General features: G+C 40.4%; 1 protein-coding gene and 2 long non-coding RNA genes across 4 annotated transcripts in view; 1 reads left to right on the top strand and 2 right to left on the bottom strand.

Moving 5' to 3' along the window:
• Positions 1–22: 22 nt before the first annotated feature.
• Positions 23–2198, bottom strand: LOC309535651. The gene is made up of 3 exons (XR_014221329.1): positions 2103–2198; positions 750–1780; positions 23–435 (listed from the first exon to the last, which is right to left on the bottom strand). It is a non-coding gene; the product is annotated as an uncharacterized lncRNA (long non-coding RNA).
• Positions 2199–3240: 1042 nt separating this feature from the next.
• LOC309535648 lies at positions 3241–5135 on the top strand. The gene is made up of 2 exons (XR_014221326.1): positions 3241–3345; positions 3416–5135. It is a non-coding gene; the product is annotated as an uncharacterized lncRNA (long non-coding RNA).
• Positions 3891–27580, bottom strand: part of TESK2 (testis associated actin remodelling kinase 2) — a 56448-nt gene continuing 32758 nt past the window's right edge. For both annotated transcript variants that reach the window (XM_082228848.1, XM_082228847.1), the window contains exons 5-11: positions 23733–23879; positions 16184–16266; positions 14484–14559; positions 13091–13174; positions 11759–11845; positions 11180–11327; positions 3891–7917 (exon numbers count right to left, since the gene is read on the bottom strand). In XM_082228848.1, coding sequence (XP_082084974.1) covers positions 6914–7917; positions 11180–11327; positions 11759–11845; positions 13091–13174; positions 14484–14559; positions 16184–16266; positions 23733–23879 — 1629 coding nt within the window. In that variant the 3' untranslated portion in view covers positions 3891–6913. The remainder of the gene's footprint in view (positions 7918–11179; positions 11328–11758; positions 11846–13090; positions 13175–14483; positions 14560–16183; positions 16267–23732; positions 23880–27580) is intronic.

Raw genomic sequence — 27580 nt, 5'->3', positions numbered from 1 at the left:
AATTTAATCCACTCATTCAAACCAACAGCATGAGAACCAGAAGCTTATTTTTGTAACGACCATGGAGACCACTTCTTCTCTTGCATACAAAGACCAAACAGCTTCCATATATAAGTAACAATATTTATAGCAGTATAAAACCTTGTATCTATGCAGTATTTGTGCATTTTAAATTTCAGATCAGAGCCTGTTGGGGATTACAGTCATACCTCGTGCTAAATTTGCTTCACGTTGCGGCTTTTCAGGTTATGAACATGGCAAACCCAGAAGTGTTTACTTCCGGGTTCGCCACGTGCAGAAGCGCTTTGCACATGTGCAGTAGCGGCGCTCTACTTAGGGACTTTTCAGGGTGCGAACAGCACCCCGAAATGGATCGTGTTTGTAAGTAGAGGAACCACTGTATATTGGTAAGTATGCACCAGCATACTTACCAAACTAGATACAGTGGTGCCTCGCAAGACGAAAAGAATCCGTTCTGTGATTCTCTTCGTCTAGCGGTTTTTTCGTCTTGCAAAGCAAGCCCATTGACGGATTAGCGGATTAGTGCTATTAGCGGCTTTTAGCGGCTTAGCGGATCAGCTGATAAGCGGCTTAGCGGCTTAGAAAAAGGGGGGGGGAGGAAAAAAACCCCGCAGGAACTCGCAAGACATTTTCGTCTTGCGAAGCAAGCCCATAGGAAATTCGTTTTGCGAAGCACCTCCAAAACGGAAAACTCTTTCGTCTAGCGAGTTTTTCGTCTTGCGGGGCACCACTGTACAGTATTGTGTAAATTCCATTAAAGTGCATATTCAAAAAGATGCAAATTGCAGAGGGAGGAATGGGAGAAGGAACAACATTCAGACTCCAGGGTATGTGGCAGTGGGGGTGCTTTCATCCCACCCTGCTGCTTGTGCCCATCATTTGCATATTTTAAAATGTGCATGGTAAGTCATATAATTAAGCTCATTGTTTTGATGATTGAGTCTTTGGATGGGTTGGAAAAGTAATTAACTAAAGTTCTCCGGGCCTTATCAGTGCCTAGTACAAGGCATGTGCAGAAAACCTAGGAAAAGAGACTGCTCCTTAAAGTAACTTAAGACATTCTTGAGGTTCAGCAGGTCTGTTTTGAACAAGGCCCCAACAGTACAACAACATACCTTTTGCAGACTTGCTGTTGCTCATATCACCTTTTATGAAATATTTCATTGTATCCAACTAAATAATTGTGTGCACTGAATGACTTCCACAAGTGCAACAGTGTTCCCTTTCTTCCCATTGCATGCCCCCCATGTGCTCTTGACATTTCTGCAACCTGGCAGTGTGTGCAATGATTTGGTTAGATACGGCCTATTCTTTTCTGTAACAATAATGGTGAAACACTTGCCGCAGGAGCTAGAAAACTGCAGCTATGTGTGAGACAGAGGATGGCACAAGAGCTTGAAGATGCAAGAGAATTTCAGAAATAGGTTTCATGCTTTTCTTCTACCCATACCACTTGCCTGTTTTTTGGTAAGTTTGCTGCAGAATAAATGAGTAAGAAGCTAGATGGGCTTCTGCGAACCTTAGTTTGCAAAGGGCAGAGGAAGGTATCTGTATCATACTCTGCATTCTGTTGTTCTCAAACTAAATCAAACTGCTCAAGCCTTGGAGTGTACTTTAGGTAAAACCTACTGGAAACAACAAAGGATAAAAAATCGATTCACAAATGCTACCTTTAAAGTCACATTTGGCATTAGTAGAGGGGAAATGTGCCCAGCCAACTAATGCAGTTACAGCTGAGGTTTAATCTCTTGCTGGCTGCCTTTACTTATACAGTGGTGCCTCGCAAGACGAAATTAATCCGTTCCGCGAGTCTCTTCGTCTAGCGGTTTTTTCATCTTGCGAAGCAACCCTATTAGCGGCTTAGCGGTTTAGCGGCTATTAAAGGCTTAGCGGCTAAAAGGCTATTAGCGGCTTAGAAAAAGGGGGGGGAAGCGAAAAAAATCACAAGACTCGCAAGACTTTTTCATTTTGCGAAGCAAGCCCATAGGGGAATTCGTCTTGCGAAGCGCATCAAAAAATGGAAAACCCTTTTGTCTAGCGGGTTTTTCGTCTTGCGAGGCATTCGTCTTGCGGGGCACCACTGTAAAAGGCTTTTAATCTTACTCAACTTTGTCACCACTAGTTTTAGCAGGGAAAGAAAACAGTCTGTTTTGTTAATACTCTCTTTCTCAGGCCAAATGATCCTTCCACCAATTAGTTGCAAAGACAGTGGCCTCCCCATGCTGTGGTAGTTTGGCCCTCTGACCAATCTAATCTCAGTAGAAGTATAGTATGCCCAAGTATCAGCTGCGCACAAACTTCCTTTTTGTGAACAAGCAGAAAGTCTTGGTTGATCATAGTGCTTGATTATGCCCAAATGGCTTCCAAACAAGCCAAAGTATGGAGTTAAAGGTTTTAAGTTTGCTTATATATCTTAGCTTGTTTGGCAGCTATTAACCATTTGTTCATAGTGGGAACAGGAAACCATGCTTAACTAGGATTTCCTGGCTTGTTTCACAGCTCACACAAAGGGAGGAGCAAAGCTTCCATGTGTGGGTGCCTGACACTCCTGCATATTGCAGCTTAGAATTTATTGTCATAGCACAATTATCAAGCAAACTTGGTATACAACTAAATCAGTACAGCAGGTGTGAGAAACCTGTCGCTCTCCAGATGTTACTGAACTACAACTCCCATCAGCCCCCACAAGTGTGGCCAGTGATGACAGTTCATCAACATCTGAAGAGCCAAAGGCTCCCCACATCCGCAGTACAGATCAGCCATAAGTTCTAAATCTATCCAGTATTTCTTACTGTTCCCCCCACCCAAATATATTTATACATTAAGCTTCTCTATCTTTTTCTTCCGCTTGAATTTATTTTGCTTTTGCTTTTCTAACTTCTGTTTTCTGCTTCTAACACTGATGGTACATTTTAATTCACTGGTTGCCACTTATTGCTAATATTCCTAATTGATGGTGATGTGTGGGTTTCAGCTACAAAGGAGTTGTACGGGGAAAAGAGCAGAACATATTAATCTACCACTTTTGCCTGAACTGGTGCCATAACGCCCACTGCCAACACTGGTGTACTATAGCCTTTTGGACTAGCCCTGCATGTGTTACAAGAGGTTGTTATAGCTGCTAGTCCTCAGAAGTCCTGTTCACATAAGTAGCGGAGCCAAGCATTCAGGACAAGTTCATTCAGGACAATTATAAAAGTATTTAATATAACTTGATTTGTTGACATAAGATGTTGTGATGACTACTGGGTTAAATGACTAAAAAAAGATTATACCAAATACATGAAATAGGCCAGAAGCAGTATGCGCCTGAATACCTGTTGTGTTGGGGAGGATACTGTTGCTAATCTTCTCTGTATCGTTCCAATTTTAGTATATGTGCTGCCGAAGCGAGCACGGGGAGGATACTGTTTATGCATTGCTTCTTGATTTCATGGAAATGTGACTTGACCACTGTGGGAAACAGAATGATGACACTTTAGTTCAAAACACAGCTTGGATGAAAGATCAGGACGAAAGTGGGGTGTGTGTGTATTTTCTAAGCCGCATACTGTTGAGTACTTGGAAATAGAAACAGCTTCTTTGGGGGGGGGGATCTGAATTCCACACAACAAATAAATAGTAACTGTGTCTTTGTAGCATGAAATACTATAAAAGGAACCTCTGTGAAATCAGACATTTACCAAAGAAGCAGACTATCGCATCCCTTAAAAGTTGCACAAGAAATGCAACTGTTTCACTGGATTTCATACTGCTCAAGCATTATTCTCGCCCTTATGCTAGCGCAGCAGCTCTTGCTTTGGCGGTCATAGGATGCTGAATCCAGGCTAGAGCTTTCTTCTTTAGCTCTGTCTTTTCAACCACAAAAGTAGATTTATTTGTTTTTATTCTGAAAGCAAATTGGGAAACAGTTTACAAAAACTGACAAAGAAAACATTCAAATACTTTAAACTAGATTCATCTTTGGTTACTTATTTCAGTTCCAGTAAAACATACTGCTGCTGTAGTTCAGGAAAAAAGTCAGACCAAGTAAAACATAAAAACCAATATTTGCCTTCTTTACACATCCATAAATATCTGCAGTATTAGAAAAATGTTTCGTAAAGATTCTTTTCTGGCAGTGTTAAATTATACACAGGCTACAGACTTTTTTCCTAAGATTTAATGACAAAGTTTAGCTATTTACAGACTGCAAATATTAAGACATAAAATTCCTTCATAAATATGAAAATAGACCTTGCAAAGATCTTTAAACCTTAATCAAATATTTGGCTGCCCCCAAAGGTTATTTTTGCATAGAAATGTAGTGACATGCAGTATAAACAGCAGCATTAAGTGCAAAGAGGAATTATTCAAGTGTCTGTAGTTAAACTGGCAAGAAACACCAGTGTTCTTGGACAAGATACAGCAACCAAGAATAATCTATCATACTCCTGTCTTCTGCTGGGGTAGCAATTTGTTACATACAATTATACACAGTCATCTTTCACCAATCAGTCACAAGTATTGCTGCTATTACGTGTTTAATAAATGTAACATAGAAAGATTGAGTGAATTAAAAACAGATTGGGGATCTTAGATGGGTCTGCAGGTCGCTTATAAGAAAGCAAGATGCATCTGTCAGCAAATCAAAAACATGATAAAAGCAAAATTCACTATTGTATTTGTATAAAGCGCTGCCACTGTCTTGCCACAATCTGTATTCATTACAGCTAATAGCCAACAGCTGCTCTGCAATACTGGCTCTAGACTGCATACCCAGAAGGCCTTATGGCCAGGGGCTCTTACATGTTGTAAAAGTGGATAGCATACATTTAATTTTAGCCACACAATGACCAAGGAATTGGCTTCCACTAAGCTCCTTCAAAAAGAACTCCATTACAATGTGGGCTGGAGAAATGTCATGCTTTCTGTACCAGGATAAGAGACTAAAGCCTTGCACTAGCATTCTGCTAAGAATGCAGAGCAGCCATATAAGCAGTGACCCTCTCCCCAGCTCAAGAAAGAATACCACATCTGATAGGTTGTTTGCAGAAAAACTGCATGAAAGCAGGAAAAACATAGATGAAGCAAAATTAGAGAGGCCACTTGTTTAAATCTTCACAAAACAGTAAGAGCACAAGTCAAACATCTAAAGGCTACAGGGTTCTAGGAGCTCACACACCAACCACAGACCAGAGTAGGCAGAAGTGTGGACTCCTTTCATGGCCTCTAAAGCAGACTCCAGTGCTCAGTTCTTTCAGTATCCATGCACTGATCAAGAGTAAATGCTTCTTCCTTGGAGGAACAAAATGTTACTATATCCTAAGTGTGCAGTGAGATGGTAACACATTTATTTTTCACTGTCTTTAAAAAAATGCATGCAAAAAAATAGCTGTGGGGAGTTCTCTGGAAGGAATTTGACAAGGGCTCCTATATAAGCATAGATTGCAAAAAGATGTTACTGCTGTTAAGGTTGCAACAAGCAACTCTTGGGCAAAATATTGTTACCTGTTTTTCAAATATGTCCATATCTGTGACCCCCAAATTATTGCTTGATACTTTTTGTGGACTTTCACAGTTTTTATGGTTCCTTTTTGAGGGGTTAATAAGAGAGGACATCTACACACATCAGGAAGCAGCACTGCTTTTTTATTTCTTCCCCACAGGGGAGTTCTCATTAGCCTATTATATTAAAATAAGGGACTAGAGTCAAGACTTGGGACTCCAATCCCTCTTATTCAGCACATACTAACTTCTCTCTACTTTGAGCATTGTGCTGGACTTGATACTCAGAAAGAGAGACCAGTAAGGACTGGAAGTACTATTTCTGCAGCTACAGTCAGAGTCTAGTGAACAAGCATCCCTCTTCCAATGGAGGAATCTCAGGTGAGGTACTTTTAAGTTATACAAAATGCAAATACAGACCAAGTTTCCATATGTGCACACATCTGTTCAGAGTGTGTGACTGACCCACATGGAGAGGCTAATTGAAGAGTTGCACAAAGAGCTGGACAGAGCTGGATTTTAAGAGAATGCTGATGCGGAAGGGCTGGCTTATTTTTTAAGAGCTCTCATGTCAAACACTTGGATGGTTATATACTTAATTTATTCTACAATATAGAATTGGAGATACTGAAGAGTTACAAACACACAGCTGTTCATCCTCTTTGTGCACTTCAAATTTACTGAATAGGCATTTGGTTGCACAGCACCTATTATTGCTTAAGGAAAATGGGATCGACCTCTTTCTTGGTCATGGTATTAAGGTGACCAAAGCAAGTAATAATTGGACAAGGAATGCTTGAAATAGGAATCTGAGCTGCTTGCTTCCAGTGTTTGAAACTGGATTGGAAGAGGTAGGAAATTTAGCTCCAGCAGTCAAGTCTGACTTTCTTCAGTGGAAGTTCGGGTTTCAGGCCAGCACTATGAACCTGTCATTATAACAGAGGTACAGGATGCTACCACCTTATCTATCTATGTTGTCCCAGCATTGCCAGTTTCCATCTTGTTATACTCAATAAGAGGTCATTTATACCTGCTCAGCAGCTCTCAAGAAGGGACACAAAAAGAGTTTTATAGATTTTTTAAAAGGATGCTGCCAAGTTTGGAAGAATTTCTTCAATGGGATCTAAACTGTGTACACAGACAGAAAATGGCAAGCCTAGGATCCCAAATTTATGGCCCTGCATTGATCCAGGCATTCCATGGAGATATTGTTCTCCCCTTCTGCCTGCAGTAGCTGCCTCCTGAGGTACGGTAAGGGATTATGATCTCTCACACACTGACATACATGCTGTCTCTCCAAATGGACTGGTCTGGTTGCTACACTTTGCTAGAGTATTCTGAAATAAAAAATTAAAAAAGCAAAGAAGTTGGGAGGAATATGCCACCATGGTATCATGGCTGAACTTTAAATGTCACATTTTGATTGCTCGCATACTGATGCTGGTGCATCTGAAGATGGCAGAGAAACAAGATTTGAGATGTCACTATCCACTGCCTCAAAAAGAGAGGCTTCTCTGCCAGACTGTGGGGGAGGGTTAACACTGAACAATAGTTTGGAAGACTCCGACCTAGTGGAAGGCATGTTCCTTTGAGTTTCATCTTCAACTTCCATATCTTCAGAGGAGATGCAGCTCATAAACATCTCTGAGGATCTACTATCTGAATGGTCTAAATTATGTGCCAAGATACCATCTACATTCTGGGCAACTTGCCCCCTGGGCTTTCCGAGTTCTACTTCCTTAGCAAAATTTACAGGGCAGTACCCATTTTCATCTTGGGGCTCCAGTCCATCAGAATAGTCCATTTCTTCCTCCTGCAGAAGAGGAGAAGGCGAATCCTGCCTATGATGTTTGGCCTGAAAAGGAGGAATCTCAGACACTCCATATTGACTGCTGCTCAGTAGCTTCTGCCGCACTTCAGCCCCCAGCTGGCTGGGATCGCATCTACTAATGGTTGAAGAGAGATCCCCAAATCTATTATCTTTATGCACAAATTCAAGAGATCCTGGAAGTGATCTGCTCCGTCTTACAGGAAGGAAAGAGGAGTCCAGCCAGTCAGTGTTAGAAGTCTGCCGGAATGGGGTCTGGTTCATCTTTAGACATCCTTCTGCCTCCGGGGAGTGCAAGTCAAATACAAGTGATATCACAGATTTGCTTGGCAAATCAAAAAATTTGACCTTTCCACCTTTCAAGTCTTCCCTAGAATTGAAAGGGTTGACTTTCCGGTTTGCCCCTTTGCTTGGTGTATAGTAGGGGTCCTGAACATTTATCTTGCGGCAAGGTTTGCGAGAGAATATGTCTGACTGACTGCGCGATAGCCAGATATTGCGCCGTGGACGGGGTGATTTAGGTGGAATCTTGTCATCCAGTGAACTTAGCCTTTTTACTCCTTGTCCCCTCTCCAGTAAACCTAGAATGGAGAGAAAAAGAAAATCAGACTTAAAGGATGTTGCTAGCGACAGGATTAGAATGATACAGAAAAAGATCACCAGTGTACATATGGCATTCTGTTCAGTCTTCCACAAAACCCTATACCTTGGAAATGTATGGACTCACATGGAATTCTGTATCAATTGAGATCCAAATAATTTTTATTCAGCTAAGTAGGAAGTAAAGGTCTAGTATAGAATATTAGTACTAATAAATAGTGTTTAAAGTAATCTAAGGATTGATATGATCCCTAATTCCTCATGTTCATCCAAAATCTTTTCTCTAAGTCAACATTTTACTGCTTTGAGCTTCATTCTGCATAGACCATTAGAAGGGAATGAAGTACCAATTGTTAAAGACTGAAGACAGAATAACAAGTCTTATCTCTACTACATGTGGGCAAGTATTTTCAAAGGCCAACATAACAGGAGATATATCCTTCCCATTCTATTATTGTGCTCTGTGCACTAGCAGATTGTTCCCAAGAACAAGAGTTGAGGAGGACAGCCACCATTTCATGAGACTATAAGACAAATTCATGCTACTAAAGGCTGATGTTTTCAATGTGAGGTTTCCTTAGAGCAAAGACACCCCTGTGCTTTGAAAGGTGAAGGCAAACAATAATACCTCCCTCTGGAAGTGAAGAGGTTATATTCCACATCAGCTTTGAAACAGCACATAGTCCAGTGCAGAAACTATGACACACAGCAGTTGGGCTTGGGGGTAAAATCTGTTAAATACATGTAAATAATGCATCACTAAATAGAGCAACTGCAAATATTAAGGTCAAGTGGAAAGTGGCTGTCCCAGCCATGTAACAGCTTCCTCTCAAAACTGAGAACAGGTACCCAAATTTTGGCTGCAATTTCTCTAAGCACACCAGGGGGCAGTGTGATGCTTTACAAGAAGGTACAATCCAATCCTAACACCAACACTTCCTATGTTTTATTATGTTAAACATACATATTTCTGGGTACATTAAAGGATTTGCAATTAACCAGCACTGATACAGAAACCTTTTGAACAAGTTTCAGGGTCCGCATGTATCTCCCAGATATGAAAGCGCTTCCTCATCTGCACAATGCCAAGTACAGCTCTCCTCACATGTCTCCAGTGCCCTTAATATTGCAAAGAATGAAGAACCCAGTGTACTCTGGATCAAGCTGACAGCGGCTATCGCTGTTCAAATGAAGGCACTTTTCCGTACAGTCCTCAATCCTTATTGTGTGGGGTAATGACACCTATGGCCCAAAACAATGTATCCAGTCCCTAGATTCATTTCACTCGCAGTTTCCACAAACCAACTTGCAGCAGTAGTCTTCAAAGCTGCAAGAATTCAAACTGATCTGATATAGTCTCTAGGAAATACTTTGCAATATGTCAGCCTCTGGTTAAAGGTCAGACATCCCAAGCCAACAAGGAAGAGCTTAATTTGGATGAAGTTCCTGGAATCTGTTTCACAAGGGCACAGCAGACACCAGGAGCCTTGTTTGCTTCTAAAATTAGATATTTAAACTCCAAAAGTGCAAGCTACAGAAAAAGCTACTAACAGCTAGTAGTTACTTATGTAACAGTTTCCTTTTGTGGTCTATATAGTTAGAATTTGGGTACCTACGGAGCAGGGCTTTAGAAAAAGTGGGAAATAAGAATTAAAAAGATGAACGATAAAAGTTTACATCATACAGTGGTACCCCGCAAGACGAACGCCTCGCAAGACGGAAAACCCGCTAGATGAAAGGGTTTTCCGTTTTGGAGGCGCTTCGCAAAACGAATTTCCCTATGGGCTTGCTTCGCAAGATGAAAGCCCATAGGGAAATCTCCGGGGACCTCTTTTAAATGCTAGCGGTGGGGAGCAAAGCCTTCCCCCCCCCTCCGGCCTTCAGAAGAGGTCCAGGAAGGCTGGCGGGGGCCGAAAGGCTTTGCTCCCCAGCGCCAGCATTTTAAAAGCAGTCCGGGATAGCAGGGAAGCGCTTCCTGCTATCCCGGACGGCTTTTGAAGGCAGGAGAGTCTCCGCCAGCAGCGGCAGCGCTGCCGCTGCTGGCGGAGAGATCCGCGAAGCCTGGGCGCGCTGCGCGCAGGCTTCTGCATGCCGGCAAGTCTCCGCCAGCAGCGGCAGCGCTGCCGCTGCTGGCGGAAAGGTCCGGGAAGCCTGGGCCGGACAGCTTTTGAAGGCAGGCGGGGGGAGCAAAGACTTTCGCCCCCGCCAGCCTTCAGAAGAGGTCCAGGACCTCTTCTGAAGGCTGGCGGGGGGCAAAAGTCTTTGTCCCCCCTGCCTGCCTTCCCAGGGGCTTTTAAATCGCCCCGACAGCGGAGAAGTCCTCCGCTGTCCCAGGGTTTTTTAAAATGCTGCGGGTGGGAAGAAAAGCCCTTTCCCCCCCCCCCAGCCTTCAGAGGAGGTCCGGGGACAGACTGTCCCCGGACCTGGTCTGAAGTCGGTTTCCCTAGGAACACATTAATTGATTTTCAATGCATTCCTATGGGAAACCGTGCATCGCAAGACGAAAAACTCGCAAGAGGAAAAAACTTGCGGAACGAATTAATTTCGTCTTGCGAGGCACCACTGTATTCAAATAAAATGTTCCCTTTGAAAAATAAAATAAGAGGACTAATGTCAAGCAACAAAGCATTTGTGAGAACTGGTCTTCATCTGTCATAGCCTATGATGCATAAAAAATGGGTGTCTCAGAAATTATATTAGGGTATGGGGAAAAGTTTGTTTTCAAAGTGGCACCTCCTCTGATCCTGCAAGGATTTCTTAAACCCAACAAAGGATTATTTTACTCCACTAGTCAAGTTGACCCTTAATGACATTTAAGCAGAGCAATTCTAATTCACATTTACACATGGGGCATGGCAGAGAGAAGACAAGACAACATCCTGGAGATCCACTTGCAGAGTGTCCATCATACCAACTGTCCTGCTACTGCCACTGCAAACAGAGCAGCTTCCTTTTCTCTTCCTAACCTGAACTGACAGGGCTGGGACAGAGTTGCACCTTTTCCATAGGCCTGTCTGGGGAAAAGGGGCTTTGGCACACACCTTGTTTGCCAACGCAACATCAATATTGAATTTCGTGATAATGCAGCTCAAGTCAAGTTTTCTTATTTAGAAATAAAAGTATTATTTCTTGTTTACATTCCCCATCAAAAATTCAAGAAAGGAACCCTCACTATAATACAATTTTTGTTATTCTTGCTTAGTAAATCAGAGCAGCTTTGTGCTCATTCCCCTTGATCCCTACCTTTGGAAACTGAGATGGGTTTTCGATCTGTGCTGTCCAGATTTAGGAGCTTTCTTTCTCTTTCAGCATCCTCACTTTTCAAATCCCCTAGAATTTCCTCCAGTGTCTTGACAATGTCAGCAAATGAAGGACGTAATTTTGGGTCCATCTATTAACAAAATAAGTGACAAGATACATCAGAGCTTAGTCATGAAGAAAAATCTGTACACATAGCACTATGTTACAAAAACATGATTTTATTGGTTTTTTATAAATTAATTCTCACAGGCACCATCTTTAACGCATGTATACCTACAGGCATATTGTTATGTTACATGGAAGAAAGATTAACTGATGTTTCATTTTGACAAAGCCATACATCTAAAGCAATGTGGAGCAGAGGAACTATAACTTTTAAAATATCCTCTTTGCTTTAAAATATCCTATTTGCATTCCAGAAATCTAACATTAGATTGTATAGATGCCCTCTCCTCCAAGTCCCTCATGAACCATTTATCCAAGTTACCAGAGGCCTCAGTGTACTGATGTTTTGTTTTAGGAAATATGCTCATTCCATTCTTTTCCTTTAAATATACTCACATTGCAGCAGTTGAAGGCCAACTGGAGGAAGTTAGGGGGACAATCTCCCACCATGTGCTGGAAAGCATCATAATCCAACCCAAAATTCTGCAAGTAGAGGTGGAAAAAGAAAAGGAAGGTAAAAGTTAACAATTGAGGCACAAGAGAGATACGGGGAGGAAACATGTGCTAGACGAGGAAATGAGGAAATAATGAAGACAGTGTTACAAGGCAAAGCATGAAAGGGAATTACAGATAATAATTCTCTACTTAAGCAATACAATGAATTACATATATAGGTTATTCCCCATACAAGCAACACACCAAATCACATCTATTAGTGCTCTAACACTAGGTTCCTATGTAGATATGAGCAATGGCAAGGGGAAAGGGTAATTTCTTCTTGTCTCAGTTTGTGCCTTGATCTTGTATGGACACTGAGGTACACTTACTGTCTCCTAAACATTCTGCCACATGAGCTGAATTTATCAGCTCATATAACCCGACATTCCTAACTGTACAATGTTTAGCCATCTACAGCTTAAAATGCATAAACTGCATAACATATCTGTGATGAAGTAGGAAAACTTTCAACTTGCATCATAATCCATCTAGTTTTGCAATAACTTTGACATGGACTACTTTAAGAGTTGGTAATTTCATAAGTTCTCTCCAAGGCAAGATGACTGCCTCAAAAGTCCCCCCTTCTCTTGCAAAGAGAAGACATTTTCTACACTTTCAGTTTGAGAATATTTCATAGGAAGCTGCCTTAAGCCAGGTCAGGCTACTTGCAATTTGGCCAAGCATCATCTACTTCAGCTAGCAGCAATTCTCAAGTGTCACCTGCAGAGGTCTATCACATCAGTGCCTACCAAGTCTTTTTAACTGGAGATGCTTGGGGTTGAACCTGGAACTTTCTGCATAAGTAAGATAGGACATGACAACTTCTCTCTTATCCTGCTCACTGAGGTAGTGAGGCAACTCGCCAATACCAAAATGTATTTCTAATTTAGAAGAGAAGGATTCCTATGCAGATAGTCCTCTTTCAGTGAATAAGGTACCATCAATAACCTGCTTTGGGTTATACCAGTCAGATATTATAGAAGCTCATGACTAATTCCTGATATAGCACTCACCTGCAAAGTATAATTATGTGCTTTAAATGGGGAAGGAGTGGAGAGAAGGGGTTAGTGCCAGTCTCTGCATGCTACTGTAGCAGAGGATGAATGCTTTCTTAGAAGACTTATACAGCAGTCATTCATCATGTGTTCAGCAACTCTGCAAACATTAATGACCCAGCGAAATTCTTGAGGATTCTTCCCTTTCCAGTCCTTGTTAATGCACTCTGCTTACCTCTGTGCGAGGGAGATAGTCTGGATCTGCCTGGATCCTTGCTATAATCTCACAAAGAATGATGCCATACGAGAATACATCCGCCTGAGGAGGGGTGGAGGGGGAGAAAGAAAACATGACCACAACTTTATTACAAGCACTCCTATGCTGCCTGATCTGGTAGGGTCTCCCGTCCCCATTCACATGACAAAAGTATCCTCTATGGTGTTCATGTTTTTTACTTTCCAACATTTGCCAAAGTTCTAGGTCAAGCAATTAAAACCTAGGCCTGCAGAGTGGCAGTCTCACTTCCTTCTACTAAGGGATAATGCATAAAAGCACGTTCATTGAACAGGTATCTTAGAACCCAGAGATGTACCTGTAAACAGGGCTCAATGTGGACTTTTCAACTTTGAGGTGATCTCCGCTTCCCCATCTCTGCTGCTCAATGCATGTGTGCAAGCCCCAGATCAAGGTCCAATTGGCTGTTTCCCTTTCCCTTCCATGCTTCAGGTAGGCTGCCCAATTTGTATTGTTATATGATCAAGTGTATATTTACTACACTTTTTTAAAAAATGGCTAACCTTTATTGACTCTTAAAACTGCTCTGAGAAGATGTGACTGTGGTTGAGGCCAGCTAATCAGTACTGTGCAAAACTGGCTTTTGTTGCAAACCAGAAGAACATATTTAAGCTCAGTCTGGGAGAGCCTGGACAAAAATGTGGTGTGCTAAAAAATAATGTACATCTAATGTACATGTATCCCACTGCCCACTCCAAACAAGGAAAATCAGAAAATGTTGCAGTATTAATTGGGAGAGAGAGCTCATCCAAACAATTACCAAATGTATTTAGAGCTATAGAAAATACTACTCACAGGAAAGAGAAAGTACATAACACATTGCTGTGCAATATTCAAAACAAAACAGCATGTATATGACTAGAGAAAACAACCTCCCCTATAGCATATCATACCTATCATATGAGATAATTCAGCTAGGTACTTGCAGGCACAGGGTTTCATATGATTTATGCTGTGCTGCTTTTTACTTGCTTATCTAGAAGCATTTATTGCCATAATAAAACTGTAAAGGTTGAGAAACCAATTTTTTGCTACTCTGAAAATTAAGAAAAACAGAAACCTTGGATATTTATTCCACTTAATGAAATAAAAAGTGCTGTTGTTCCATTCAAATGGGATCTATAGTAATCCACAGAACTCTGAAATCATGTTCAGGAAGGAGCAGATTCCAATTGAATTTTCTATGTAGGACCCATTCAGCTAAACGTATTAATTACTATCATGTTAGAACAGCTTTAAAGCTACAGATGCTCACAAGTCCCCCACCCCCAACTATGCCAGGCAACCAGCAACCCAGTATCTATTAACTAATGTATAATTAAAGAAGACCAACCTTTTCATTATATGGCTCATCTCTCAGCACTTCAGGTGCCATCCAGTAAGGAGAGCCCACCACTGGTAGTTTCTCACTTTAAACATTTGAAGAGAGAGGTGGTTAGAAGCTGGCAAATTAAGCATTTCTTTGCAACTCCTTTCACTTTCAGCATGGGAACAAGTACAAGCTGTTCTCTTGCCATTCACATTGATTCTATTTGTCTAGACAACAGAAGGTGATGGAGAGAGCAGAGGTGAAGTGTGAAGCGGCCAGAGTACCAGTGCAAGCCAAAAGAGCTTCTGTCCTTTCTTCTGAAAGGCCTCTTCATATTCTAGGCTCTTTAGAGCAAGTCTTCAGATATCATTAACAGGCAGCAGTTGACACTTCAGAACACCATTCAATAGCAGATAATCATTATCTTGAACAAAATATCCCATGACAAATCAGACTATTCAGAAGTTTCTCCCTAGACAATTCAGAAAAGTATTCTACTTAGGAAGCATGATGGGACGCTTCCTGGAAATTGAAATAATTCATTTCCATATTTATAGAGCAGCTGTGTTGAGTCAGTACATTTTTTAGTTTAATTTTGTTTCACCCAAACTGTTCTAGTTCAGTTCATTAATGGATCACTTATCCAATGGGAAGAATATGACAATACTGATTTGCATAACTGCTTGAAGCATGTTCAGGGTCAAAATAGTCACTAAAATAGTCATTTTACAGAACCCCACTCATTAGTATTCATGGTACCTTACACAGCAGTTAAACCATTTTGAAATCTTTTTTAAAAAAGAAAATGAAAAACAGGAAGGCAAGGAGAAAGGTTTCTAAGTGGCATGATGATATCTGAAAGAACTGTACGGAACTTTCAGGAACTGATTTCAGTGTGAGAACTCAAATGCGGATCGTGTAAAGGAAGATATACCTGAGCATGTGCAAAGTACTTATATTCATCACTGAGCAAACACTGAGGATCAAAACGTGCATGTCAAGGTGAGCACCAACATCTATCTTTTTTAGGAGATGACCTCATTTAGCCACTATGCAAACTCCTGGTAAAAACTCCCAGAGCAACTTCAGTCTTAGTCTATTGCAGCTAAAACAAAGAGGCTTATAGCACCTTAAAGTCTAACCAATTTATTATGGCATAAGCTTTCATGGTCTGGAGTCCATTTCATAAGTTGCTGCTGGGACTGTTATCCTCACTTGACAGATACATATACACACTGGGGCATACAAGAGAGAAAATATAAATAGGTGGGCTAAAAAAAGCCAATAATTGCAAACAGGTGGAATACAGTCCTGTTCTTCTTCAGCTTTGGTTTTGCAGGTTGCTGCTGATCTGAAAGCTGTCACTCTCTATTAGAAGAAATTCAAAGGGAAATCTAGCATGAAATAGAAGAATTAGAACTAATAACTATATTTGATTTTGTTTGCCCTGTTTGGCAAGTTTAATTCTGTTTGAATATACAAAATGGTTCTCTCTCCCACTACAGGTATTAGCAATGAGAAGTTGATTCTGTTAAATAACTTATAACCAATATCTGCTGCTGTGAATGGTCACTACTTGTTTGACAGATTAAAAGCTTTACTGAATTTTCAGACTGTACCTTTAAATTTCTTTGCCATTTTATTCCCACGGCTGAGGATTTCCCCCATATTTTATGTTTGCAGTAATATTCCTCATTTTGATTCATGCCGAAAATGCTACTTACCTGAAGTCGGGGATTTTCTCTGCTAAGCCAAAGTCACCAACTATAGCAGAATATCCATTCTCATCATGCTTTATCAAACAGTTCTGAATGAAAAGAAGAGGGGGATTAGTGTGGTCCACATTTGAATCCCATTAAAAACTTAAAACTAGGAAGCAATGCAAGTAAGAGTGTGTGTTATATGGTATCCCACCCTTCATCAGAAGCGATCTCGAGACAGCTCACAAAATTAAATATACAATCAACTAACAAACCATTAATCATAGTAACTAATCCATCTGTCAGGTATTACAAGGAACACCTCTCATTGTAATGCAGGCACATGCACCACAAATTTAAGAGGCCTGGCTGAAGAGAGAAGTCATTAGCTGGTGCATAAATATAGACAAGTATGCACCAGGTGAAGTTCTGAGGGGAGCGAATGTACCACAAATGGAGTGCTATTGCCAAGACCCTCTGGTGCGTCATCTTGTGACTTCAGTCAGCAATGGCACTGCCAGAGGAGCCTCCAACCACAAAGCCTGGCCAGAACAATATGGGGTGTTTCTTCAGATAATCAGGCCCCTATTATGCCATTTAGGGGTTTGTGTGTCAGAAATAAAACTCTGAAATTGGCCTGGTGGCCAATAGGCAGCCAAGTGTATGTATTTGAGGACTAGTTATACAGTCCTAGGCAAATATACCTACTAAAACTCTGGCTTCTGCAATCTCCAGATATGACTGATCTGAAGATCAGCCAAAGCTACTGCTCATTTTTTTTAGCAATCTGTTCTGGTTTACTATACAATTTGACTGGGAAAAAGAATGTCCACCCCAATTCTAAATATGCAACAGTTACCTGAATAATTACCCAATAGCACAGGAACATTTGGGAGGCTAGAGAAACTAGGAGTGCGATTCTATGCTTGCTGAGTCAGACGTAAGCCGCATTACATTCAGGAGGCTTACTCCCAGGTAATTATGTATTGGATTGCAGCCTAAGGCTCCACTCTTAAACATGCTTATTAGGGAGCAATCCCCCTTGAACACAGTTGGAATTCTCAACAAGTATTCAACCGCACCATAAGGCTGGAAATTCTATTCACATTTGGGAACAAATCATACTGAACCCAGCAAGATTTCTGAGCAAACACATCTAGGAATGAGTTCCAAGCAGAACAAGGAACAAATATGATACATTGGGCTCTTGTGCTGTTTGATATCTTTAAGCGAAATCATTGCTAGATTCAGTTCATGGATTATTACTACTATGAATTATAATTTCTAGGTTTACACTGCATTTAGGCTGTAGTTTAAGCACAGTGTTAATTCCTTTCTCCCCCCTCCCTTTTTTTACTGATTTTAAGATCTCAGGTAGAACATTAATTTGATATTTCAATTCAGAACATTTTTGGGATTTTGCTTTTTAAAATAGATCACAACATACATTTAATCTATTTTAAAATTAAAAAATAACTTGCTTCCAATGTCTGCAAGCCACTGTCAAGTCTCACTTAGCCAAAATCTTGTAGGTTAACTAGGACTGTAAACTGTAGTCTTTAATGGATTTGGAGAACAATGACCACATCATTACAATGATACTTAACTGTCAAAGACAAGGAGCAGATGGGGGAAATTAAGCATTCTGGTCTGTGTACTGTTCTCTCTAATGTACTGATGCCTCTGGCACTGGCCACTGTTAGCCTTTCATTATAAAATGAAAGTATAGTAAAGTTATGTTCTGTTTTAGTTTTGTCCAGTTTAATTTCTTGCACAACTGCATCGCCCACTGTGCGTAACACACACATCCATGTTAACAGCAGGCAGCAGTGACTTTATGGACTTCTCTTGAGTTGTAACCTGCAAAACCAGCAAATAAATTCAGGTACTTGCCTGCTCATAAAAAGAGCAGATAGGAAAGGGGAGGGGGAGGGGGAGGGGGAGGAAGGGAGAGGTCTCAGATCTTCATTGTACTTCTCTCATGGACACACAGAGATTCCTGCTTGATTCCTAGGTCCCAATTAATATTTATTTTATTTTAACCTGGATCAGTTATAGCACACACAGCTCACTTTGAGTTTTAAAAAATTGCACAAGGTCAACTGAATCAGGCCAACCCAACACACACTAAAGCTTCTCAATTATGGCCTTTGTTATCTCTCGTCAAAGAATGCATTCATTCAGCTTGCTTGTGGTAAACTATTTGTTCACTGCAAAATGCAGCTAAATCCTAGAGGGATAACATTAATCATACAGCAATGTTAAAACCATGATGAAAATTCAGCAGTTGGTGTAGAAGTAACCATATGTTGGGCAGCAGCCATTTGATAATGCTAGGGTTCTTTTTTGGTTCTTCAAATGACAAGTAATTTTTCTACCTACTTAAGAAGCTTTTAGTATAGTACAATGAAATCAAGCTTTCTCTTACAGTTTATGAACTTTCAAACTATATGCCCTGAATACAGAGTTGTATTTCTCAAAACAAAACAAAACAAAAAAACAAAAAACGTTGCTGATCAGTGAGTGGTTGCTATTCATTTGCTTTCCTGCATTAGCCTTCAATATTTTGTTCCTTAAATGTAACCAATGCATGGGAGGCATATCTTATTGTCCAAACTTTTACAAGTATTCCAATAAGAATAACTGCTTTGAATTTGTTTGAACATAACTTCATGTCAAACTCTGCTTGAGATACCCTTTTCAATCATTATGGCACCCACCCACAGTTTGTCTCCTAACCTCATTCCTATTCATTATCTTGCTCAAAACTTCCCTTTTCCTGTTCTCTCTAAATTTGCCGCCCCTTCACCCCAATAACTATACCTTACTGTAACTAAGTCAAAGTGTGTGTAATTGAAACCACCATGTTCTTCTCTGCCTCCATTTCCCTCCCACTTCCTCTGTTTTTCCTGTGTTTATTTTAGAATGCTATTTGTAAAGCATCGTGTTTTACCTGAACCAGTGGGTTCAAATTACAAGAAAGGAGATTCCAACTAATCATTAGGAAGAACTTTCTGACAGTAAGAGCTGTTCAACAGTGGAAAGGCACTACATTAGAAGGGAAAGGGACTCTCTTTCATTGGAAGTGTTTAAATCTACCTGTCAGCTATTTTTTAGCTGCAATTCCTGCATTTGCAGGACTAGGTATCCTTTGGGTCTCTTTCAACTCTACAGATCTATGATCTATGTGTACATAGGTAAGTCCCATATAGATTTTTTAAAAAACAACAACAACCCAATTTTAAGCCATATTAATTGTGCTTTATTTAGTTTCTTCTCTAAACAAATTTCAGTTCAAATACTAATATGTATTGAGACCTGAATTAACACGGGCAATCTGCTAAATCAGATAACACTACAAGGACATCAGAAAATTATTCCAGAAAACCCACATCACTGATTAGCCAAGCTGTGCTCTACAAGGCAACTGTGGGTAATTCTTATAGATATGTCCCTGGATTGAGCTTCACAGAAGGTCTCTGGGAAACTTTTTAATTATATTTATTTTGATAAAGAGAAGGCAATCAGACTGGGAACCAATGGTGACATTCACTCAGAATACTCACTGTCAACTATAACATCCCTGAAAATAAGTATTTATAATGAATTTAATTCTTAGTTAGTAGTAAGGAGTGACAGTCTAGCAATAGGTTTTGGATGGAATTGTATTCCCCTTGAGGAAAAAAAAAATCAGGTTTGCTACCATACTGTTTTCAGGCAAAATTCAAAGTCATTGTCTTTAAAACCCTATATGTTTCAGTCCAGGATATTTAAAGGACTGCCACCTGCCCTACTTTAATCTTGCCTGTCCACTGAGGTAAATGAGAGAGGCGCTTTTTGTATGTCCAATCACCCATCACCATCTGAAACATGGTGGTTGGGACTAGCACTGCTCTATTTATCTAGCCCAGTACCCTCTACCCTGACTGGTCTTGCACAGAGGCTTTTCACAGGCTGGAGGTGCCAAGGATTGAACATGGAATATTCTGTATGCAAATATTGCACTCCACCACTGAGCTACGGCTCCTCGTTATGCAGATTCAAATTCTGTGGAATGTATTGCTACATTGCATGTATAAAAAAGTCCAATAATACATGATCAAATCTCTCTGTGGAGACTTCCCCAGAGATACAATTCTGGAAGTTTATACAACCTGAGTTATTCCTTAGGCTGAAATCTTCACTTAAAGAAGCTGAAACTGAGCTCCAAAGAGTTAACAAATGTTTATACATAAACAGATGTGAGTGAACATAAAGCTCCTTTTGTGTGTTGAGAGAGCTTAACATCTGCTTTGCACAGTGTAATCCTGCTAAGGAAGTTCAACATTTATTTTCTTCTCACATAAGAAAAGATATCCACTAGCAATAGCTTGTTCAGGCCCAATGCAGTTTCCATTAATTTTCTTTGTGCTGCTGAAAGCAAAGAAGGATTGCTTTATATTCAGGCATGTTACCACAGTTTCCTTCACATTAGCTAAAACAGCCAAATGGGACAATATGATCCTGCTACTGTCTTAATGGTTACATACAACTTTTACAGTATTGCTAAAGAAATCCATGTCTGCTAAATGAAGTCATTTAAGAGACTCAATTTATGCTGAAAAGTGTGATATAAACTCTCTCTCTCTATATATATATATAAACAAGAGAGAGTTCAGACAATTTTGCACTGCAAAAGTTTGTCTCAGAAAAACAGATTTATCTAAAAACATTAACAGGTAAGAAATGCATCCTCACAATAACTCATTGTCTCCTGCTTCTCATCCTTTTTCATTATTCCTTTCTGCCAACTTGAAGGTTTTACAAGCAAATTATCTAAATCCAAATATAAAGTTCACTAGCTTAAATAGCAATTCCATTAATCAAAGGAAGGTAGGAAAAAGGCTAGCATAAAAAAATATGATGAGTAGAATTGTTACCATTTAAGTAACATTGGTATTTCTATTTTAGGATTTTTAATTTTAGGATTATGGAGCTTTTGTACTACTCTGGCTTGTCAAACTTGAAAATCTTGAAAGCTTTTCAAGAAGCATAATGGCAACATGGAAATCTACTCCTCATTCTCCACAGTGTTCTCAGTATATTTTGCATTTAGACCAGGGTGCAGGGAAGAACCTTTGGTCGTTAGTCTGATAAGGATCCCAAAATGGTCCACAAGGATGTTTTCCTCAAAAAACCCTGAGCTGTCTGTCTCTCCCTGTAAGCTTCATGCATGTGCATCTGGCTGGAAAGCATACAAGCAAAAATGCTACTATTTTTCAAATGAGGAAAAGAACTGGACCCTCAGCCAGAGCTTCTGTGCTTCACAGAATGCCTCTCAGGCTGTGTTTAAAAGCAAAGAAGAAATGGTGAGAAATGCAAATATTTTAGCTGTTCAACACAAGTCCTTTGTGATACTGGTAAAGATGTTCAACCATTAGGGGCTTTGCTGGGCTTAAATATAAAACCTCTTAGGATCCTACCTAGAAAACACGAACAAGTCAGATAAATACTGGCAAAGGAGGTTTGCAGTGCAATCCTAACCACGCCTACCCAGAAGAAAATCCTATTGAATTAAATGGGGCTTTCTGCCAGGAAATAGAACTGCTAGTACATTTGCAAAGCTAAGCAGGTCTGCTTTGGTTTCAAAGTGGATGGGGGATTGCAAGGTGAGATTCCTGCCTCTCAGAGGGTTGGAACAGATTGCCTGTGGGGTCCCTTCCAACTCTACAATTCTATACCCCATACCTGTGATGTCAAGTATGCAGCAGGTAGACACACAGCAGCCAACAAATGATTTGGAGTGTGCTCCCAGTTGTTCCTTGGCAAGTGAGGATTGGTGCTGCTGAAAGAACCAATTACTTTGCATTCCCAGCTTGAATTCAAGCAGGTGATTCAAATGACTTTAATCTACTGGCATGGCTCAAGCCATGGCAACACAGGTAAATAATTACTCTGCGTCATCTGATGTCATGTTGAAGTCAGGTAATTTGGTAATTTGAGTGGACAGCTCCACCCAGCTGTCAAATTGGTCTGCAGGGGATGGGGGAGCTGCCAAAATGGCCCACCAGCTGCTAAAGCTTCCCTGCCCCTGATTTAAAGGGTTCAAAAAGGTTGCACATATGAATACATTATAGTGTTGTAATTCTAACTATCTATAAAGGTAGATATCATCATAGTACAAGTGGGGAGAGGGGTCAACATTGAGAGGATGTAGCTTTTTTAAGGCTACCTAGTGAGTTCAGGGCTGATTCAAACGGGAGAATTCATCGTTTGTATCTCAATCACTTAAATAGTAAGATAGAGTGAAACCACAGGCAACACTAACAGGAATTATGATTTGCTCACCAATATTGTAACACCAAACAATTTTACACTATTAAGTGATATCAATGCAGCCTAAGTGCTGTTGTACTAAAGCTTCTCATCTTAGTGTTTCAGGCATAACCTAATTACTTTCAAGGCTCACACAACTCTTCAGCCATAAGTATACCACCTGTTAATATTTGCCCTCCATTTGAATTAGTTTAAAAAAGACCACAGTTCAGTTACAAAAATCAGTATACTGAAGTCTGGAAATACTCATATAAACAGAAGATGTGGCATTTGGGATGCTTTGCTTCCCAAGAACAGAGACAGTAACTCTTTATTCCATTTTGTCCCATCTCCCCAGAGTTGGCAGACTATTAAAGTGTATCCCAGCTGGTCATTTGCAGTTTTGGTATGAGAACCTTCATCGTAACTCGGCATTTTACCTATGGCACATTTAAAAAACCACTATCACTATTTTTTAATCATTAGCTGTTTATAATAGTGTTGTTTATGAATTAGTGCCAAAACAACAGATAATTGTCAAGGTGATAAATTTCTGATTGCTTTCCTCACCAGTTTGCAATTACAATGGGACATTTATAAGGAAAGAAATGATTTTCGTATTACTAGCTGCAATGTTAAATAGTCATAATGACACGGCATCTTGAAAAGCAAAGTTTATGCAATTATTTGTAGCCCTGTTTTATGCATCAGTTGAACAGTTGCTGGAGTAAAACTACTACCAGCTTAGTGTTGCTCTGTAGCAGTTTAGGTCACCTGTAGAACAATGTTGAATGTATCTGAAGTTATGGGGAACATTTAAATATACAGCAATAAACCTTTAAGAAAGTAGGGTGCGACACAGAGACAAGTCTGTATGTCTGCATCTTTTTGTAGTTTTATATTATAAAATGTGTAGCAGCTGGATCCCTAGGCTTTGGGAACTAAAAGTTTGAATAACTTGCTGCGAACAAATTAAAGAAGTTGTGCAACCACCTTCCCAGGAACATAATCCTAACTCATTTATTTGTGACCTCTACTTCAGGTTAGTTTCTTCTCAGACATCTACACAACATGAGTTGTTCTGGGAAAGTTTAATCCACTAAACTATGTTTTCAGTGTTTTTTCACAATCTTTTAAAGTGACATTTTACGTAACAGTTTTACAGTTTGAGGCACTGAGTGGGGCTGGAGAAAAGTAAAACTACGCAAGATTGTTTGTAGTTCACTAAGTAATACACATCTATTGCCAAATGGTTTCATTTGATAGAGACGCATGGTACCTTGGATGTCAGATCCCGATGGAAAATGCCTTTATAGTGAAGGTAAGTGAGTCCCAGAGCAATGTCCAGTGCCAGCTTCACCCTTACTGTCCAAGGCAGGTGTTGATTACCATCCAACAGCTGTTCTAGGTTACCACAGTTGATATACTGAAAATATATTTAAAAAAATTAAAAAGAGAAGAAAAGAACCACAGTTAAACTTCAAAGTACAGACAGGTGAGGAATTTCTTCTTGGATTTAGTGGGGCAAATGTAAGTTCCTCCAACTGTATTAATGATATACTAACTCAAACCAAACAATCATAAAAGTAAATAATCTATTAACTTTAAGATTGGTAGGTGAATGCATCCCCAATAACTCCTGGACATCCTCCTTGTTGGCATCCATCTATCTCGAGAGACAATGGAGTGTGCGTCCAGGGGTGAAGACAAACTGCTGTGTTAGCAGTACAGAAGTAACTTTCCAGTGTGTATGGAGGTCCTGAGCTGCCCAGACGGACAAGACCCCCTCCCCCGGCCTCACTGATGTGGTCCAAAGGAAAGCAGAGCAATATGTTTGGCACAAGCTAGGCTGCCTCAGTTGCTGGTAGAAGGGCATACAAGGTGCCACCCAACAGTCTTAGGGACCCCATTTGGGATATGTTTAGAAACCACCTTCTTGACCCGTTTTTCATTAATGCACAGGAAACTGTCAAGGCTGAGTCAGACCTTTGGTCCATCTAGCTCAGTATTGTTAACACTGACTGTCAGTGACTCTCCAGGGTTTCAGCCAAGGGACATTCTCTATTTTTTCCAAGTTTTTTTAATTAGTTTTCCACAAAATGTTTAAACACACAAACAAATAAACAAACAATCATAAATCCTAACCTTATTAAAACTAATCTTATTAACATTGTTAAGCGACTTCCTCGTATCCCCTTGGTTGAATTTCAGTGTATATCATTTTAAAGGTTTTCCAAAACCTATATTCTCATAAAATTAACTTAGTCACTTAACATCCTTCTTTCTTTCCCAATCTAAATTTCAACATAGTAATTTATCACATTACATATTTAAGTCCTAAGCCTATCTGGTATTTGCAAGCCTTTCCAATTAATTTAACTTAACATATTTAACTAAATAGTCTTTAAATTTCGTCAATTCTTCCTGGTAATCCTCCTCCTTCTGGTCACGGACTCTTCCAGTCAGGTCGGCTAGCTCCGAAAAATCCATCATCTCAGCCAAGGGACATTCTCAGCCCTACTTAGACAAGCCAGGGATTGAACCTGGGCCCTTTAGCATGCAACACGTGTGCTCTGCTACTGAGCTATGACCCTTCCCTAAAGCACAGCATACACCAAAAGAGGAGGAAATGACAACTGGAAAGAGGTAGTGCAGACAAAACAACTGATAACTGAGACTAGATTTCAATTAACATGGTTAGTTTTTGCCAGCAGGTGGTGGCATGAAGTAATTCAAGGTTCTCCTCTCTCCCTGTATTTCTACTATAAAAAGAGTTCTCATGTAGTAGATTTCTAACTGCTAAACACCACATACTGTAGTGCAATATTTCTGCAAGTCAGCCCAGACTTCAGGCTTGTAGAGAAGTACTATCAAATAAATCTCACTTGTTAAACTGCAAGAGCTGAAGAAATTCATGTGCACAAAGAATAAATATACAACATTCATTCTATATTTGCACCCCTCTTTAAATACAATGAGACCAAAAATTTATATCCAAGTGGGATTACTTTAACACAAACCAGTGACCCAGCAACTGTATCATCCACTGAGCTACAAATCAAAGAACTGTTAATTTCTAGCTGTCCAGAATACTTGAGGATCTAAAGAGGATCAAAACGAAGTGTTCCTTGGCTAGATGCCAAACTACTTGGCCCAGATTTTAGGAGCCAGCTCAAGTTTCTCAACGTATTATGCCAGGAGAGTTCATGGCCACCTCACAAAAAAGTGCAGTTGTTTACCACTTGTGGACCAGGACTAGTTTATGTAGCGATTTCCACTACAAGCAAATTAATTGTGCATATTAACGCAGATTGCCCTTTGGAAGCAACAGTTATCTGCCCCAGGCAAATACAAGTTTCTGATACAGCAAAAATTAAGTCTTCCAGGATCCACTGTGCCTGTGTGGTTACTGCCATAATTAAAAGAGAGATGCCCATGAACATACATATAGGAAATATATTCCAATGGTACGTGATAACATTCTTGCATGCACTCTGCTGTATTCTGTTTGTCAAGTCATTATTTAAATTCTATTAATTTTATTCAATTTATGAGTCATCCAGTAATGCAGCAACTTGCTTAGGAACAAAGGAAGCCGCCTTTTATTGAGGGAGACCCATCAGCCCATCTAGAACATTTGCCAGTCAGATACTCTCACGGACAACCTTCTGTGGGCCACATGATAGTGGTGCATAGGGCCAGTGGCAAGAACTGGGTGCAGCAACGGATGTGAATCTTTACCTTCGTTCAACCACACAAACATCAGAAGTCAGTCAGTCAGTCTCAGTCTCAGTCTCAGTCTCTCAGTCTCTCTCTCTCTCTCTCTCTCTCTCTCTCTCTCACACACACACACACACACACACACACACACACAGTCCATCTACCATTCAAAGAAACAAGAATCATTGTCATAGTTCAAGGATAGATTTGTGCCAGGCAAAAGCACTTGAGCACTACAGTGAGGGGTGTGACCTTGGGAAAATCTCAATGGCTGACTAGAAAAGGCTCTGGAGGTTCAGATTCGGCCTCCAGGCCTGAGGTTCCCCACCATGTTCTACACTGACTGGCAGTAGCACTCTAGGATCTCAGACAGGGGCATTCCCAGTCCTACCCGGAAATGCCAGGGATTGAACTTGGGACCTTCTGCATGCAAAGCAGATGCTCTGTCACTGAGCTATGGCTCTCCTGCTTGCTTCATCCAGCACTCTATGGAACCATGCAAATGTTTGGGGATGAAAATAGTGGCATACTTTTTTGATAGTTAAAACAACTGAGCTACAGTATCTACTTTGCAAATCACAGTTGTTCACAGATTCCCTGGTGTGAGAATCTGCAGTTTTGGAGCAATACTGATGTCAGGTCTTCTTGCAATGCACCACACCTCTTTACATGGTACTAAGCTGCAGGAGATCACAGTCCTGCTACATAATGTCCAACCGTCATTCTCAAAGAGCCTCCTTTGCACAAGCAGTACTTCCTTCATATTTTTCTCAGAACATATTGTCCTTCACAGTTCAGTATTGTTTTGTCTCCTGCATATCATTGTTTGAAGGACTGAGAGGTGTCGTGGCAGATGTGCTGAACCAGTGCCTGGCCTTGATAATGGAATTGGTGAGCAACAACAAACTGAAGCTCAACTCAGACAAGAGATATGCACAGTCAGTAGGTAGCCTTCCCCCGTCCAGGTGGGTCAGAATCCCATTGAAGAAACAGGTGTGCAAACCTGGGGGGTGCTCCTGTATCCTCCATTGTCAATGTGGGCTCCATGCCGCCAAGTGCCTTTTAACAGCTATGGCTGGTGGTCCAGCAGCCTTCCTATCTGGATACAGATAGCCTGGCTTGAGTGATGTGGTAATAGGATAGGTAATAGGATAGATTACTGCATTGTGTTTTATGTTGAAATACCTTTGAAGACTATTCAGTAACTGCAGCTAGTGCAGAATGTGGTAGACTGACCAGGACTAGCTGGCCATATAAATTCAGTTCTGGCTAGCTTGTACATATTTTTTTTCTAAGCCCAATTCAAAGTGCTAATCTTGACATATAAAGTCTTGGGTGGCTATGAACGCCAGCACTTCAAGGACTGCTTTTCCTCACATGAAGGTGAAATCAATATCTGAGGTCCTT

The sequence above is a fragment of the Podarcis vaucheri genome (genome assembly GCF_965113315.1).
Source record: "Podarcis vaucheri genome assembly, chromosome: 6".
Taxonomy (NCBI): Eukaryota; Metazoa; Chordata; class Lepidosauria; order Squamata; family Lacertidae; genus Podarcis; species Podarcis vaucheri.
The sequence above is the reverse complement of the archived record's forward strand: the minus strand, read 5'-3'. Positions and strand labels throughout refer to the sequence as shown.